A 15,205-nucleotide genomic window follows, 5' to 3' on the forward strand; every position below is an offset into this window, starting at 1 on the left:
GGTTTAATTTGCTGTATGATCCTGTCAGTTGTGATTTATTTACCTATATTGAGCAAACCATGCTTATTATATATGCATCAAGACCATGATTCATTCATTCAATAAATTCATAATTCATTCATTCACTTAGCTCAAAGAGTAAACCCATCGACAATATGCACACAGACAATAGTACAGATAATCCTCAAATTATGACTGCAATTGGGCCCGGGATTACCATTACTAAGCGATGTGGTTGTAAAGTGCGATGTCACGTGACCACATTGCTTAGCAATGACAATCCAGGCAGTCCTGGTTGTCATCATAACCCAAGATGTGTGGGTTGTTAAGTGGGAAGTGTAAGGAGTGCAGGGCTGCTGCAGGGCTGCTGCAGGGGGTGGGGGTCATGGGAGGCCTGGCGCAGGCCACGCGCAAGTCAGGGAGGGGGTGCTCAGTGCAGCACAAGTTCAGAAAGGCCAGGGAATGAGGGTTCAGGGTGCATGCAGTTGCAGGGAGGCTATAGAAAGAAGGCACGGGGTGCATGCGTATGTGTGTGCAAGCACAGGAAGGCTGGGGAAAGAGGGGGCGGTGCGTGTGAGCAAAAAAAGGCTGGTGCATGTGTATGTGTGTGCAAGTACAGGGAGGCTGGGGAAAGAGGGCGTGGTGTGTGCAAGCAAAAAAAGGCTGGTGGGGGGGAGACTTATCCCAGACTTGCAACCTTCCTTGCCAGCTTCCTATTGACTTTGCTTGGGGGAAGCTGGCAGGGAAGGTGATCACATGACCACAGGACGCTGCAACTTGTCGTAAGTGCGAGCTGGTTGCCAGGCACCTGAATTTTGTTCACATGACCGTGGGGGCACTGCAACGGCCAGAACTTTGAGGACTGGTCGTAAGTCCCTTTGTTCAGCACCATCATAACTTCAAACAGTTGCTGAACGAATGGTCATAACTCGAGGATTACCTGTAGTTGTATTCTGCCCTCTAGAGCAAGCATTTTTAAAGGAATTTCATATAGCAGAGAAAGATTATGTCCACCCACTCACCCACCTTGTAGCACCATGATCCTGCTCTCATTCGTATTTATTGATCCTATAAAATCCTTTTTGCATATATTAAATGGCCCATCCAGTTTGGCCTGTCACAGTGAAATAAGAAGCTGACTATGGATGCTATACCAACCAATACAAACAGGTTGAAAAAGAAAGAAGCTTGCTGGTTAACAGGAGATGAGGCCATATAGAGGTAGTCCTCTGTTAATGACAGTAATTGGAAATGGAATTTCTGTCACTAAGCGATGCAGTCATAAAGCACAAAGTCATCTGACTGCATCGCTTAGTGATGGCAATCCTGGCACTCCCCGTTGCCATCGTTAAGTGAGGATCGTGGGTCATTAAGTGAGTCCCAGGTGACTTGTAAGCAGTTTGGCAGGCTGCTGCCAGGCAGGGGAGGGTGCATGAGTGGTCTGCAAGGTGCAGCACGAGTGCAGTGGGGATGGCTGCTGCAGGGCAGGGAAGAGTGCGCAGGTAGCCTGCAAGGCATGGCATGAGCATGGTGGGGCCAGGGGTGGCTGCTGCGGGACGGGGAAGGGTGCATGGGTGGTCCACGAGGCATGGAGTGAGTGCGGTGGGGCCAGGGGCGGCTCTGCTGGGCGGGGAAGGGTGCGCCCTTTGCTTGTGGGAAGCTCTCAGGAAAGGTCGTAAATGGCAATCTTGTGGCCACAGGATGCTGCAACCATCGTAACTGAGAGCCAGATGCCAAGTGTCCAGATTGCAATCATGTGACCATGGGGGTGCTTGGACAGCTGGAACTTTGAGGGCCAGTCGTAGGTACCACTCATTCAGCACCATGACTGTTAAACAAGAACTATCTGTATTAGAAAACTATTTTCTTACTTTGGAAAGCTCGCACCAAGAAACTGAGGAAAGGAATTAATGTTCAGTGCCATAGGTAATCAGAGATAGTGGGCAGCATACCAGCTGTCGGTAAGGGACCAAATCCCCAAATGTGTGGATAATTTGATTTACATCAGCATTACTGGGATAATAGAAAACTAGTCCAGCAGAGCATCAGACCCCCAACCCTTTTTCTGCCTGTGCAAAGCACTTGTGACCAACCTTTGACTTCCCAGTCATCTTCCTTAGGAAACTGAGGGTGCGCCCCAGAGCGGTCCCTTCCTTCTGCAAGTGAACCTGGTCCTCGGCCTCCACTGTGGTGGTGTCCAGCTGCCCGCAGCTCCCGCTGCTGAAGCTGAAAGTATGGAAAAAAGAGCAAAATGAGGAAGGAGAAGGGTGGAAGAAGCAAGCAGGCGGGCACACACAATGCCAAACAAAACCTCTTTTTGTTGTTATTGTTCCCCAGGCCAGGAAATAGGGAGGGGACAACTCCACCGGCAGCCCCCAGTGACCTCAGAGGATGGTTGCTCCTATTCCCAGCTGGAGAGATGTCACATAGAAGCATCTCTGTTTGCTTAGTTTCTCTAAGAAATTAGCAGAAAAGGGGCAGAAAGCCAGTAGAGAGATGAAAAGGAGTTTAGGATTCAGGAACATTCTCATCCCATTTATTGCATCCAGCCTCTCTCAAAAGATCAGGAATGGTATAATAATGTATTATATATTAGGATCGATATAGCACAATAAGCATTCAAGCCACCCCTTAAGTTATTATCATACTATCACCCCACTACAGATAACACTAAAGATACAAATGTCACAGTAAGAGGCAAACTGTGGCTGATCTGAAAGAGTTCATCAGTGCCAGGCCTGGTTAGCACAGGGGACTACTAAGAAATCCCAAGGCCAGACTGAGAGGTTGGAAAACCCATCCAAGAAAAAGAAGACAGCGGCAAACCAGCACCAACTTCCACCAAGGAAACCATGTGGATGTCTCCATGAAGCCAGAGGGAATGGAGCTCAATGCAAGGGAAACTTGAGAGAATTGGATGGAGTCTTTCTTGGATGATTTTGCCCCCAGATTCCAGAAACACGGTAAATGACTGTCCACTTTGTTTATTTTATTTATTTATTTTATATGCCGCCCATCTCCCCAGTGACTGGGAGTTGCATTCACCTCTGTAGGGAAAGAAAAAGCATTCTTTACTGTTTTTCCCTTTAATAACTTTCAGATTTAGGTTTGATGCCACAATAATTCTGCAACACAAGCAAATCCTAACTCAAACTGAGCTTAAGTTTGTGTGTCATAGGTAAAATATTGCTGATTTAAGGCACCCCTAAATTAAAGCTCCAAGTTGTTGTCACTTTACCACAGGTCTCTATCAAACTCACTGAAAGCAGCAGCCTTCCTAAAAAAGCCAGACCATGAAAGACCAAATTCCATTCCAGCCCCTAGCGCCCCCCCCCAATAAAGACGGTAATTAGAACTGGCAAGTCAGCAATGATTAAGAGGAATAAAGATAGGTGTCTTCTGAAGAATTTAGGTGATCTCAATCACCAGCCTTTTCAATAAGAGTGCCCTCTTTTGTTTTGTTTTTGCAAAAGAAGAGGTCATGCAGAGCCAGACCACACAACCACAAAAGGAAACCAGAGCAACTTTCCAGAATTGCTTGGCCAAGTGAAAAGAGAGGTTATTGTTCCACACTGTCCTTTTCCAGAAAGTATGACAGAGAGCCCTTTTGACCTCCACTGGTCAACTGGATCATCAGCAAAAGAAAACAGGGCAGAAGGCTCTGGACACCCCAATATTCTTTGTTTCAAAAAGGGTTGATTCTCTAAATTTTTGAGTGAGAAACATTTAATTGAAATAATTGCTTTTGAACAATGGGGGACCTATAGCATTCATGTCCTACTGTTGTATATATCAAATTTAACTGTGGTTCCCTAGATGCTGGACTGCAAATTCCATCATCCATGACCATTAACTATCTGGGGACCACAGACATCTAGAAATTGCCAGGTTAGGGAAAAATAGTACTGGGCATCAACTAAAGTTTTAGAAAAAAATAGAAGTGTAAGGTGTATTTTCATAATTAAGTGCTTTCTTATTAGTATATGATTCAAGGTATTATGTGAACCTAAAAAAATGAGTTAATTTAACAGCAATATGGTGTGAGCTCAGCCACTCAATTAAAAAAAAATACAAACTACAGTGCTTATGATTAAATGCTACACCTACAAAAGTGTGGCACCCAGCTAAATAGCAGCACCTAGCAGATCTTGGCTGATCTCAAGCTAATCATGGTCAGGTTTGGTTACTGTTTTGATGGGAACCCACGAAATTCCAGGGCTGGATGCAAGGCTGGAAAGTTGGAAAAACAGTCAAGAAGAAGGCAGCAATGGCAAGCCAGTTCCATCTCACGCCAAGAAATCTGCAGAAATATGTCCCTGGAAGGCACCAGGGGATGAACTCAACTCAAAGGAGACTTTTGTTCTGTTTTGTTTTGAATCAATACCTAGTACGGCTATCTTAAGTTTGATGGCCTGCCAACTGCAGAGGCCATCCCAGAAGATACAGCTAGAGTACAACTCTCTAATGTATGACCGTTTCTTCTCATACTAATAAAGGTCTTAAAAGTTATCAAAAGAGGGGTTAGATGCCTACTTCCCCAAAGAGGCAAGCTTCCAGCACTCTACATCAAAACAACACAAGGAGAAAGATAAACATTAATCTGCTGTAAGTTGCTATATATAGGTATCTCATTTGAAAGCAGGATACTCGCTAGAATTCTTGCACTGTAAATTTAACTTTTCTTCAAATAAATTTATTTATTTATTAAATTTATCTCTGCCCATCTCCCCTGACAAATTAATTAATAGTATTAATCTAATTAATATTATTAATTAGATTTCATGGATTCTTGTTCCTTGAATGGACTGTGTCCAATCTCAACTTCAAGAAGGTAAGTCTGGTGAAGTGTAAGTTTCTGGTGCCCTGAAAATGCATGGGGACTACAATGCCCAGAAATACAGGAATTATGGATTTTTATAGTTTCAAAACATCTGCAGGTCACCAGGTATGGGGGCTGCAGCATAAATCTTCTCAGATTAACAGCTTAATTACAAATATAGATCTCTCCCAAACAGCGAGACAACCATGGCTTACCCATTGGCTAGGCTGACTTCACCATAAAGAGAAAATTCTGCCAAGGGAAAAAAACATAAGTCTTGGTTAAATAATACTGATCTCCAATGGCTTCAAGACAGATAGCACTTTGCAATTTAAAATAATGACAGTAGAACAGTGTTAAACTAACGACAATCTTAAATGAAAAGGAATGTTTCAACTTGAAATTGATAACTACAGAGGTGCCATCTTGGTGGGGAAGAAAATTTCAGAGATGGGCACCACTTCAAAAGACAGCTCTTTCCAATCACCTGCCTTTTACATTTTAAACATCTGGAGAAAGATTTTTGAAGATAGGAAGGTTTGCTGGATAGCAGGTGGTCCTCCAAATATCCTGGTCCCAAGCTGTTTGTGCATTAGATGCCGGTAACAAGGCACCTACAGGTACTGGACCATCTGTGACATCTCCAAGGGGGGTCCATGGACTTCCAAAATTTTTTTTAAAAACAACCCCTAGTAATCAGCATCTAAAACTCTGCTGCCCCCTGGACTGGAATTGCAAGAAGCTTTAAACATTTAAGAGGCAACCAAAAGAAGTGTCTCAAGTGACTGAACTCTCTACCATCCACAGATGGAAGAGCCACTGTAATCCAGACACTGACTCACCATCTGCATCTGGGTAACTGTCGATGCCACTCATGGATACAGACTTGGGCAGAGGACTGCAGGGGGAACTCGGGGATAAGCAATAGACCTGCTTCCTCTTGCAACGTTCCTGAAGACAAGACCAGATGGGGGAATTCATCATCTCAGCAGCAAGAAAGGTCTGGAGTTAGTGTCCCACCCCCTCTGCTTCACCATAAGCCCAATCTTATCTCATTGTGATAAGCCATAATGTGGCCTGTTTGTTTTTTGCCTTTTGTCTCTCTATAAAGAGGCATAATGCACCATGCACTGAACTTACACAAGTAGCTTGAGGCCCACTAGTAGGCTTCAGCCTGGCTTGTTTGTTTGTTTGTTTGTTTATTTATAGGACTTCTATGTTGTTCGACTTTAAGTGCAGCAGAACATTTGTTTTTAAATTATTTTTTAATGGAAAAAGATTTGAGAAAAAGGAACAATGGAAAAGTCTACACTACATAAAATGATGAGTTTTATGTTAGTTTAACTGTCACAGCTCACTCTAAGGTTCTGCTCACATGATAACTTATAACCAGGTCAGCTGAGGATCTAACAGATGAATTTTACAGCTTGCTAAGTTTGGTTAGAATTAACCTTGGTTTGCTTTTTCATGCTTTACTCTGTGTATTCCTATGGAATTTACTCTCTGCACGTTCTCCCTAATTTGTTTGTCTGGAAATCTGGCAAACTTACCTGAGACATCACCCGGCCATCATCATCCTCTTCATCCTGAGAAAGGAGGGATTCCATTTCATCATTGCTATGGATAATAGGGGCTCGTCGGGGGTCTCTTCTGCCCCAGGAATGCCCATCCAGTTGCTCTGTGGAGTCGATTTCATCAGGTGCTAGTCCTTTCAAACTCAGGCTGAAACAGATGAAAATAGTTCAAACATCAAGACATTTCCTTTCAGTTACTAGCCACTGGGACCCATGTTGATGCTTCCACCAACAGCTTCAGTTCTGAGCAATCTCAAAAGCACTGCAAGGGAGTTTGCAAACCACTTTAACAGTGACCATCCCAGATTTGTCACTTGTAGACCTATTAATCTATCACGTGACTGGTTTGGGTTTACTGTAATGTGTGAACATAACTACTGTATTTTATTCAACAGAGTTGATTCAGCACAATATTTGACACCAATGGCAGCACAGTGCCTCCAATCTACCTCCCAATTAATTGAATAACTACTTAGGCAACTCTCCACAACTGCTATCTTTAAGGGAAAAAACACAAAATACCATATGTATGTTTTATCACTGTCCCTCATTTATTTTTAAATAACCTCACAGAGTTTTTGGTGACATTACAAGAAATAATCAATGATTGTTGCATATAACCTGTTAATTCCCCATTCTGAAAAGCTATAGAACAGGTTTTTCCTGCACCTGGAAGGGCGTGTGTGTAGGTGGGCAGCATTTGGATAGCTCCAAATGAAGACAAAGTTCCTTTTTTCAAAGGACTTATGGATAAATTAATGGACTTACCACATGAAAATTGGTGTTTAATGGGGGACTGTAATTTATCCACAAAAGGACAGAAACTCTGAGAAAGATATTAAAACAGCACAAGGGAAACTACCAAAAGTTCTTTTTGACATGATGGACAATTTAGAGCTGGTAGACGCATAAAGACACAAAAATGGTAATACAAAAGAATATACTTATTTTTCTGAAAGACACAGATCTTTTTCAAGAAATGGATATGTTTTGGATATCTAAGAATTTGGCTACTAATGTCCACAAAGTGGAGATATCGCCAAAGACTTTTTCAGACCATAATCCAGTGACTTTAGTACTTTTTAGTACAGTTCCTTTAGATGGAGGCCAAACAAAACACTGTTGCACAAAGAAACAGTAACGGAAGACTGTAAAAAGAAGTTAAAAGAATTATTTGACAATAATCTTAACGAAAGTACAGATATAAGAATGGTTTGGGACTCAAGTAAAGCTTTTATGAGGGAACATTTCATACAGCATAATAGCAAACTAAAAAAAGAGAGATACAAGAAAACACAGGCAATTTTAGATCAGGTAAAAATGAAAGAAAAAGAATTAAAGACATTCCAAAAAAGAAAATTATTTCACAACAAATTGAACTTGTACAATGGCAGTTGTCTTTGTTAACAGTGAGAGAAATGGAGGTAAAAATGAATTATGCAAAATAAAAAATTTTTGAATTTGCAGATAAACCAGGGAAACGATTGGCATATAAATTGAGAAAGAAAAAGAGAAAAAAACGATATTAAAACTACAAGATGGAAATACAATAACTGATAATTTAAAGATGCAAAAAACATTTATCAATATTACTCTAAATTATACTGAGAAGAAATTTCCCTGGCAAACGTTGATGAATATTTAAAGAAACAAAATTTACTGAAGATTACAAAACAACACAATTAATGAATGGTCCTATAACAATAAGGGAAATTTATGAAGGTATAAAAAAGGTTAAAATAGGGAAAGTGCCTGGACCAGATGGTTTACCAGCCTCTTGTTATAAATATTTTGAAGATGAACTACTATAACCACTGCGACACATGATGGACTCTATTTTACAGACTGGAAAGATACCGGACAGTTGGGTAGAGGCCAATATAGCATTAATACTTAAAGAAGATCAAGATTTGACCTCACCAAAAAATTACCGCCCAATACCATTACTGAATAATGATAAAGTTATTTATAATTATTTTAGCTGAGAGAATGAAGATGGCTTTACAGGACTGTATTCATGAAGATCAGTGTGGGTTTTTACCTAAAAGACAGCTGAGGGACAATATTAGAAATGTATTGGATATTTTGGAATACTTGGAACAATATAATGAAAAACAAGCAGTACTGATTTTTCTTGACGCAGAAAATTGACAATTTGAATTGGACTTTCTTGTTTAAAGTTTTGGAGGATATGGACTTTGATGAGAATTTTATCAAATGGGTAAAATCGATTTACACCTCACAAAAGGCACCATTCATCTCACATTATTGTAAAAACACGAGGGCGCACAGGACAATTCCACCCCTCCCTGCTGCTTTCAGATACCAACCCTGCTACAACATATAATGTTGCCAGGTTCTGCGCAGCAGCAATTAAAATTCATCAGAGGATGACCTGTACCATACACTAATCTAAATGAGCATCTAGTTTGTCATACTAGAGTGCTCTGTAATTTGATATAGTCTGCCACCTACTAACCTTTATGCCCCTCTACACCCATCTCATGCTCCTATCCTTCCTTGTAGATTCTTTCAGACTGTTTTTTATATATACTTTGTTTTAATATGTGTATCTTTCATATCTTCTAGCTTTTCATAATTTTCCCTTTAGATTTCTTTTAGATATATACTTTATATCTTTTAGCTTTTTATTATTATTATTATTTTTCTGAAGTATTTTCTATGCTCTTTTAAACTGACTGTATCCTACCCTCCTTATGCTGGTCTTCGACCATAATAAAGATTTAATTTGTTCACAAAAGGTACAGATAATTGTGAATGGGGAAATGACAAGGCCTTGTGAGATACAGAAAGGGACTAGACAAGGTTGCCTCTTGTTATCATTGCTATTTATTTCAGCTTTGGAAGTACTGAACAGAGATATAAGGCCAGATGAGAGAACTGCTGGAGTGAAGATCAAAAGAGAAACTTATAAATTACGGGTGTTTGCGGACGATCTGGTGATAATCTTGGAAGATCTTGAAGGAACAGAAATATTAATGGAAAAACTGAAGGACTTTGGGGTATTAGCTGGCTTTAAAATTAATTAACAAAAGACGAAGATGTTAACCATAAATATGAGCATCGAAAAGCAAAAGGAATTGATGGGAAAGAACTGGTTTTAAGATTGAGAAAAAGGTGTAATACTTGGATATCACTATGACTAATATGAATTGTATGTTGTTGTTGTTGTTCAGTTGTTAAGTCGTGTCCGACTCTTTGTGACCCCGTGAACCATATCGCGCCAGGCCTTCCTGTCCTTCACTGCCTCCCTGAGTTTGCTCAGTTTCATGCTCATTGCTTCAGGGATGCTGTCTAACCATCTCATCCTCTGCCGTCCTCTTCTCCTTTTGCCTTCAGTCTTTCCCAGCATCAGGGTCTTTTCCAAAGACTCCTCTCTTCGCATTAGGTGACCAAAGTATCTGAGCTTGAGCTTCATTATCAATCCTTCCAATGAGCAGTCAGGGTTGATTTCCTTTAAGATTGACTGGTTTGACCTCCTAGCAGTCCAGGAGACTCTTAAGAGTCTTCTCCAGTACCACAGTTCAAAGGCATCAATTCTTCAGCCCTCAGCCTTCTTTATGGTCCAGCTCTCACAGCCATACATTACTACTGGAAAAACCATAGCTTTGACCATGCGGATCTTTGTCGGCAAGGTGACATCTCTGCTTTTTAATATGCTATCTAGGTTTGCCATACCTTTCCTCCCAAGGAGCAAGCGTCTTTTAATTTCATGGCTGCAGTCTCTGTCTGCGGTGATCTTGGAACCCAAATAAATGAAGTCTGTTACTGCTTCCATTTCTACCCCTTCTATTTGCCAGGAATTGATGGGTCCAGATGCCATGATCTTAGTTTTTTTAATGTTGAGTTTCAAGCCAGCTTTTGCACTCTCCTCTTTCACCCTCATCAAGAGGCTCTTTAGTTCTTCTTCACTTTCTGCCATTAGGGTGGTATCATCTGCGTATCTGAGGTTGTTGATGTTTCTCCCTGCAGTCTTAATTCTGGCTTGTGATTCTTCCAGCCTGGCATTTCTCATGATGTACTCTGCATATAGGTTAAATAAGCAGGGTGACAGTATACAGCCTTGTCATACTCCTTTCCCTATTTTGAACCAATCGGTTGTTCCATGACCGGTTCTAACTGTTGCTTCTTGGCCCACATATAGATTTCTCAGGAGACAGGTAAGATGGTCTGGTGCCCCCATCTCTTTAAGAATTTGCCAGAGTTTGTTGTGATCCACACAATCAAAGGCTTTTGCATAGTCAATGAAGCAGAAGTAGATGTTTTTCTGGAACTCTCGTGCTTTCTCCATGATCCAGCGAATGTTGGCAATTTGATCTCTACTTCCTCTGCCTCTTCGAAATCCAGCTTGTACATCCGGTAGTTCTTGGTTCACGTACTGCTGAAGCCTAATTATGTTAAGACATGAAATGAAATCAAGAAGGGCATGATAAGATGGGAGAAATTACTACTGTCATTGTTGGGGAGAATTTCTGTGATAAAAATGAAGGTTTTGCCAAGAATGATGTTTTTGTTTCAAACAATACCTATTTTGTCAACTGATGTACCATTTAAATAATGGCAGAAAGATCTAACTAAGTTTGTATGGCAAGGGAAAACACCAAGGCTTAAATATAAAATACTTCAAGATGTAAAGGAATGTGGACTGCCTGCCTGATTTGAAACTGTACTTTGCAGCCTGCTGCTTAGTCTGGATGAAAGGGGGTTCTGCTGAGAAATAAGAGGATCTTAGAATTAGAAAAGCACGATCAGATGGCATGGTCTTCCATGGTACGATAACGTTAAGGTTAAGGTAGACTTTAAGAATCATTATATTAGAAGTGCCATCCTGAAAATATGTAACTATGTCTGTAACGCAGACTGTTCCTGAAAATGCCTTTATGGGTCTCAGCACACGAAGTATTTACAGGAAACAAACAGTAGATAAAGAAAAATGGTTAACTTATCGAAAAGTTGTTAGAACAGGAACATGCAGAATATAAGATGAAATCAAGAGAACAATTGATTGCAGACGGATTCAGTTTTCAATGGTTTTCGTATGCACAGTTAAGAGAAAGATTTGAGGACATTTGGAATTGAGCAGCAGAAGACAGAATTTGAAGTTGAACTATGTACAAATGATGAACATGTATAAACTTTTATTGAAATTTGAAACGGAAGAAGAACAAGTGGAAGACTGTATGATAAAATGGGCTAAGAACTTTGGACACGTTATACTAATGGAACAGTGGGAAAATATGTGGTTAAAAGGATTGAAATTTACATTATGTTATAACTTAAAAAAGCACCATTGGTATATGACTCCAGAAAAATTGTCTAGAATGTATAAAAGTACTTCAAATTTATGTTGGAAACATGGACAACACGGAGGGTCATTTCATCATGCTCGGTGGACTTGTAAAAATAGCCAGAAATTTCTGGGTTCAAATACATATTTGAAGATCAATATTCATCTGAAACCAGAGCTTTTCTTGCTGGGACACTCAATTAGAAAAGAGCCATGGAAGATTATTTTTATATAGGATTATTGCTGCGAGATTATTACATGCACAAAAATGGAGAGATTCTGAAATACCCACAACACAGCAATGGTTGATAAAGATGACAGAACTTGCAGAGATGGCAAAATTGTTTGATTAGAGAAAGATCCACAACTACATTTATCAGCGACTGGAAACCCTTTCTGGATTTTTTGCTGAAAAAAGAGAAAATGGACTTGTGATTTATGGGTTTGAAGATTAGAAAGGGTAGCTTATGGAAAGAAGGAAATTATGATGTAACCTTAGAGAGAGGGGTGAAATATAAATGCATTTATAACCGCTGTCAAAAAGATCGGAAGCCGCTTCTTTATCATCTTTTATTTTATTTTTATTTTTATTTCGTTTTCTTTTTCTATTTTCTTTCTTACTTATTCACTCTTCTTCTTTATTGTCTTTGTTTCTTTTCTAATATTTGCATTGTTTTTATCTTGTTAAATATTTCTTCAATAAAAATTATATTAAGAAAAGAAAAGATACCCCTCATACAATAATCTGGTTCACTGCTTACTCTCAGGCATAAACTGTATCAGGAGAATAAAGAAACCAGAACACAGAATCTAGGATAAGATGGAATATACACAGATGGGGGGGGGGGAGAAGAGAGGAAAATCTGCCCATTCTGCCTTCACTCAGGAGCCTGGTTTGCCCCCAGAGGGATCCACCCACCCACAGAGGTGCATTGTTTAGAAGAGCCGTGAAGACCCGGCTCTTCACTCAGGCCTTCAGGAAGGGAGAGTGAGACCACTTGCTCCATTCCATTTGGTCTGTCACACTTGTCATCTTTATCTTTTATTTTTTATCTTTTACTGATTTTATTCTAATTTCTTTGATTATTGTGAGCCTCTTGAGTTGTTGACAGTCAGGTGGCATGCTTTCTAGGTTTGTATGGCAAGGAAAAAACCCAAGGGTTAAATATAAATCCTCCAAGATGCAAAGCAACAAGAAGGATTGGGATGGCCAGATTTGAACCTGTATTTTGCAGCCTGCTGCTTGATTTCAATAAAGGAACGGGTGCTGTTGAGAAATAAGAATTTTAGAAGAGCACAACCTGAGGTTTGGATGGCATGGCTTTCTATGGTACAATAAAGTTAAGATTAATGTAGCTTTTAAAATCACTATATTAGAAGTGTCATATTGAGAATATGGAATAGATGTACACCCAGATTATGCCCAAAAATGCCTTTATGGGTCTCAGCACAAGAAGCATTTTATAGAAAAGAAACAGCAGGCAAAGAGCGATAGTTAAATATAGAGAGCTGCTACAACAAGAGCACACAGAATATAAGATGAAATCAAGAGAACAGTTGACTGCAGAGGAATTCAGTTTTCAGTGGTTTTGGTATGCACAAGAGAAAGATTTAAGGTGGATAACAGGGCATTTGGAATTGAACAGCACAAGATAGAATTTGAAATTCAACTATGTACAAATGATGAACATGTAATTGCTAAAATGTATAAAATTTTGCTGAAATTTGAGAAAGAAAAACAAGTGAAAGATTGTACGATAAAATCTGCTATAAACTTTGAACATAATATACTGAAAAAATAATTTTAAGGCAAAAAGCAGAGAAAATATCTATCTATCATATTAGCTACATTTAATTTTAACTGAATTTAAATGTTAATAACATTTTAATTCCATTTTTCACCTGGCCCCATTCGCAACGTTTTGAGTGCAGCCCTGGCACTCAAAATGCCAAGTAAGGCCTGTACCCCCCACCCCCAAATTCTACCCCCATGACCTTCGTGCTACAAAGCAATTTATATTGAGAGACAGTATCTCCCTTCTACCAGCAGGTGTCACCTAAGATCTAGGTGAAGCAAAAAAAAGCCTCTCAGCTAAAATAAAAGCCTCCACTGCAAATCAACACAGTGGATCACATACAAATCAGCATTATCAGGGGGTGTCTAGTGGTCCCTTTTCAGACTAACACATTCTATTAAAAGGTATACATTTTTCATCAGCTGGATCTGAAGAAATGAACTATCATTCACAAAAGCGTACTGTATGCCTTTTAATAAAATGTGTTCGTCTGAAACGGTGCTACCACCCACCACAATGCACCTCTCCCAAGGCAGGAGGCAGTCTGGAAACTGATGCAAGGGAGGAAAAGCTAGGCATGACAAAAAGCTGTTTTGCTTCTTACCAATATTTCTCCTCTTAGTTTCCCTTTTTAACAAGACCCACAAGCAGCTTATATTTCCAACAGGCTACAAAACACATTCCAATGAACCCTTCTTTTGCCAACAGCTTAAACCACTGACTAACTCTTCTGTGTCTACGCTCATCCTACACTTTCCTGAGTCACTGGCTTAGACCTGCGTACTGAGCCCAGCCACGACTAAAATCATGGCTTAAAAATCCAGCCACTGAATTGTCTTCTAATACACTCGAAGCCATGCTACACTGACAAAAAAGCAAAAGCCGCTTTTAACTACAGCACTCTCTCCACTTCTTGACAGGAGGTGGTAGCACCTGGCCAGCCTTAGCTCCCCAGAGTCAGACCTGGTTAGCATTTGGATGGGAGATCATCAGGAAATCCCAGCATTGGAGGCTAGACTAGGAGATAAAACAAACTGGGAAATAAACAAGCAAAAAGATGCCAAAAAGGCAAAGGCCCAAAATGGATTCTCCGCTAATAAGCTCTTTCAGAGGAAAACTATCTTTCACTCTCTATGCACTGAAGCCTCCATTAAGATATCTATTTTTGTCTTTGCCTGTCCTAAAACATCCCATCACATAAGTCTTTTTGCTGTGATGTAGCTGGAAACTATTTGTTCATTTAGTTTAAAGTATGTCAAGAAAATATTAAGTGCCATGTTTACAGAAGGCCCTGTCAACTGTCAAATGCAAGTCTGCCTCTAAATTAGCATTTATTGTGCATTTTTAAAAAATGGATGTATTTATGTATCGTGGATTTTTTTCAAAAGACAAAACAGGAATTCAATCTCCATGGGGTAGGCAATATATTTATAATTCATTTATTAATGGTTTAAAATGAGCATCTGAAAATGGGTTAAAGCTCCTTTAGCTTTTGTTTTCATTTAAGACAATAGCTTGAAATGAAAAAGGGCCATAACAATAGGCAGGCTGGTCTCAGGCAACACACCAAACTCAGGTGAATGAACTACAGTTGTGGGGTTTACAGAATTAACAGCCAATGTCATATAGTTGTTAAAATGTTGGATTGGCACTTGGAAGACCCGGATTCAAGTCCCCCCTCAGCCACGGAAGCTCCCTGGGGACTTTG

The 15,205-nt window shown here is 40.0% G+C and overlaps 1 protein-coding gene across 4 annotated transcripts in view; it reads right to left on the reverse strand.

Annotated features, from left to right (window-relative positions):
• ARHGEF2 (Rho/Rac guanine nucleotide exchange factor 2) overlaps positions 1-15,205 on the reverse strand; it is a 137,414-nt gene that overhangs the window by 98,682 nt on the left and 23,527 nt on the right. For all 4 annotated transcript variants that reach the window (XM_088151163.1, XM_088151162.1, XM_088151164.1 and 1 more), the window contains exons 3-6: positions 6,370-6,541; positions 5,662-5,770; positions 5,035-5,071; positions 2,094-2,226 (exon numbers count right to left, since the gene is read on the reverse strand). In XM_088151163.1, coding sequence (XP_088007289.1) covers positions 2,094-2,226; positions 5,035-5,071; positions 5,662-5,770; positions 6,370-6,541 — 451 coding nt within the window. The remainder of the gene's footprint in view (positions 1-2,093; positions 2,227-5,034; positions 5,072-5,661; positions 5,771-6,369; positions 6,542-15,205) is intronic.

Source organism: Python bivittatus, unplaced genomic scaffold, assembly GCF_059951505.1.
Source record: "Python bivittatus isolate LINGU-HERP-01145 unplaced genomic scaffold, Pbiv_v1 ctg000660_np1212, whole genome shotgun sequence".
Classification (NCBI taxonomy): Eukaryota; Metazoa; Chordata; class Lepidosauria; order Squamata; family Pythonidae; genus Python; species Python bivittatus.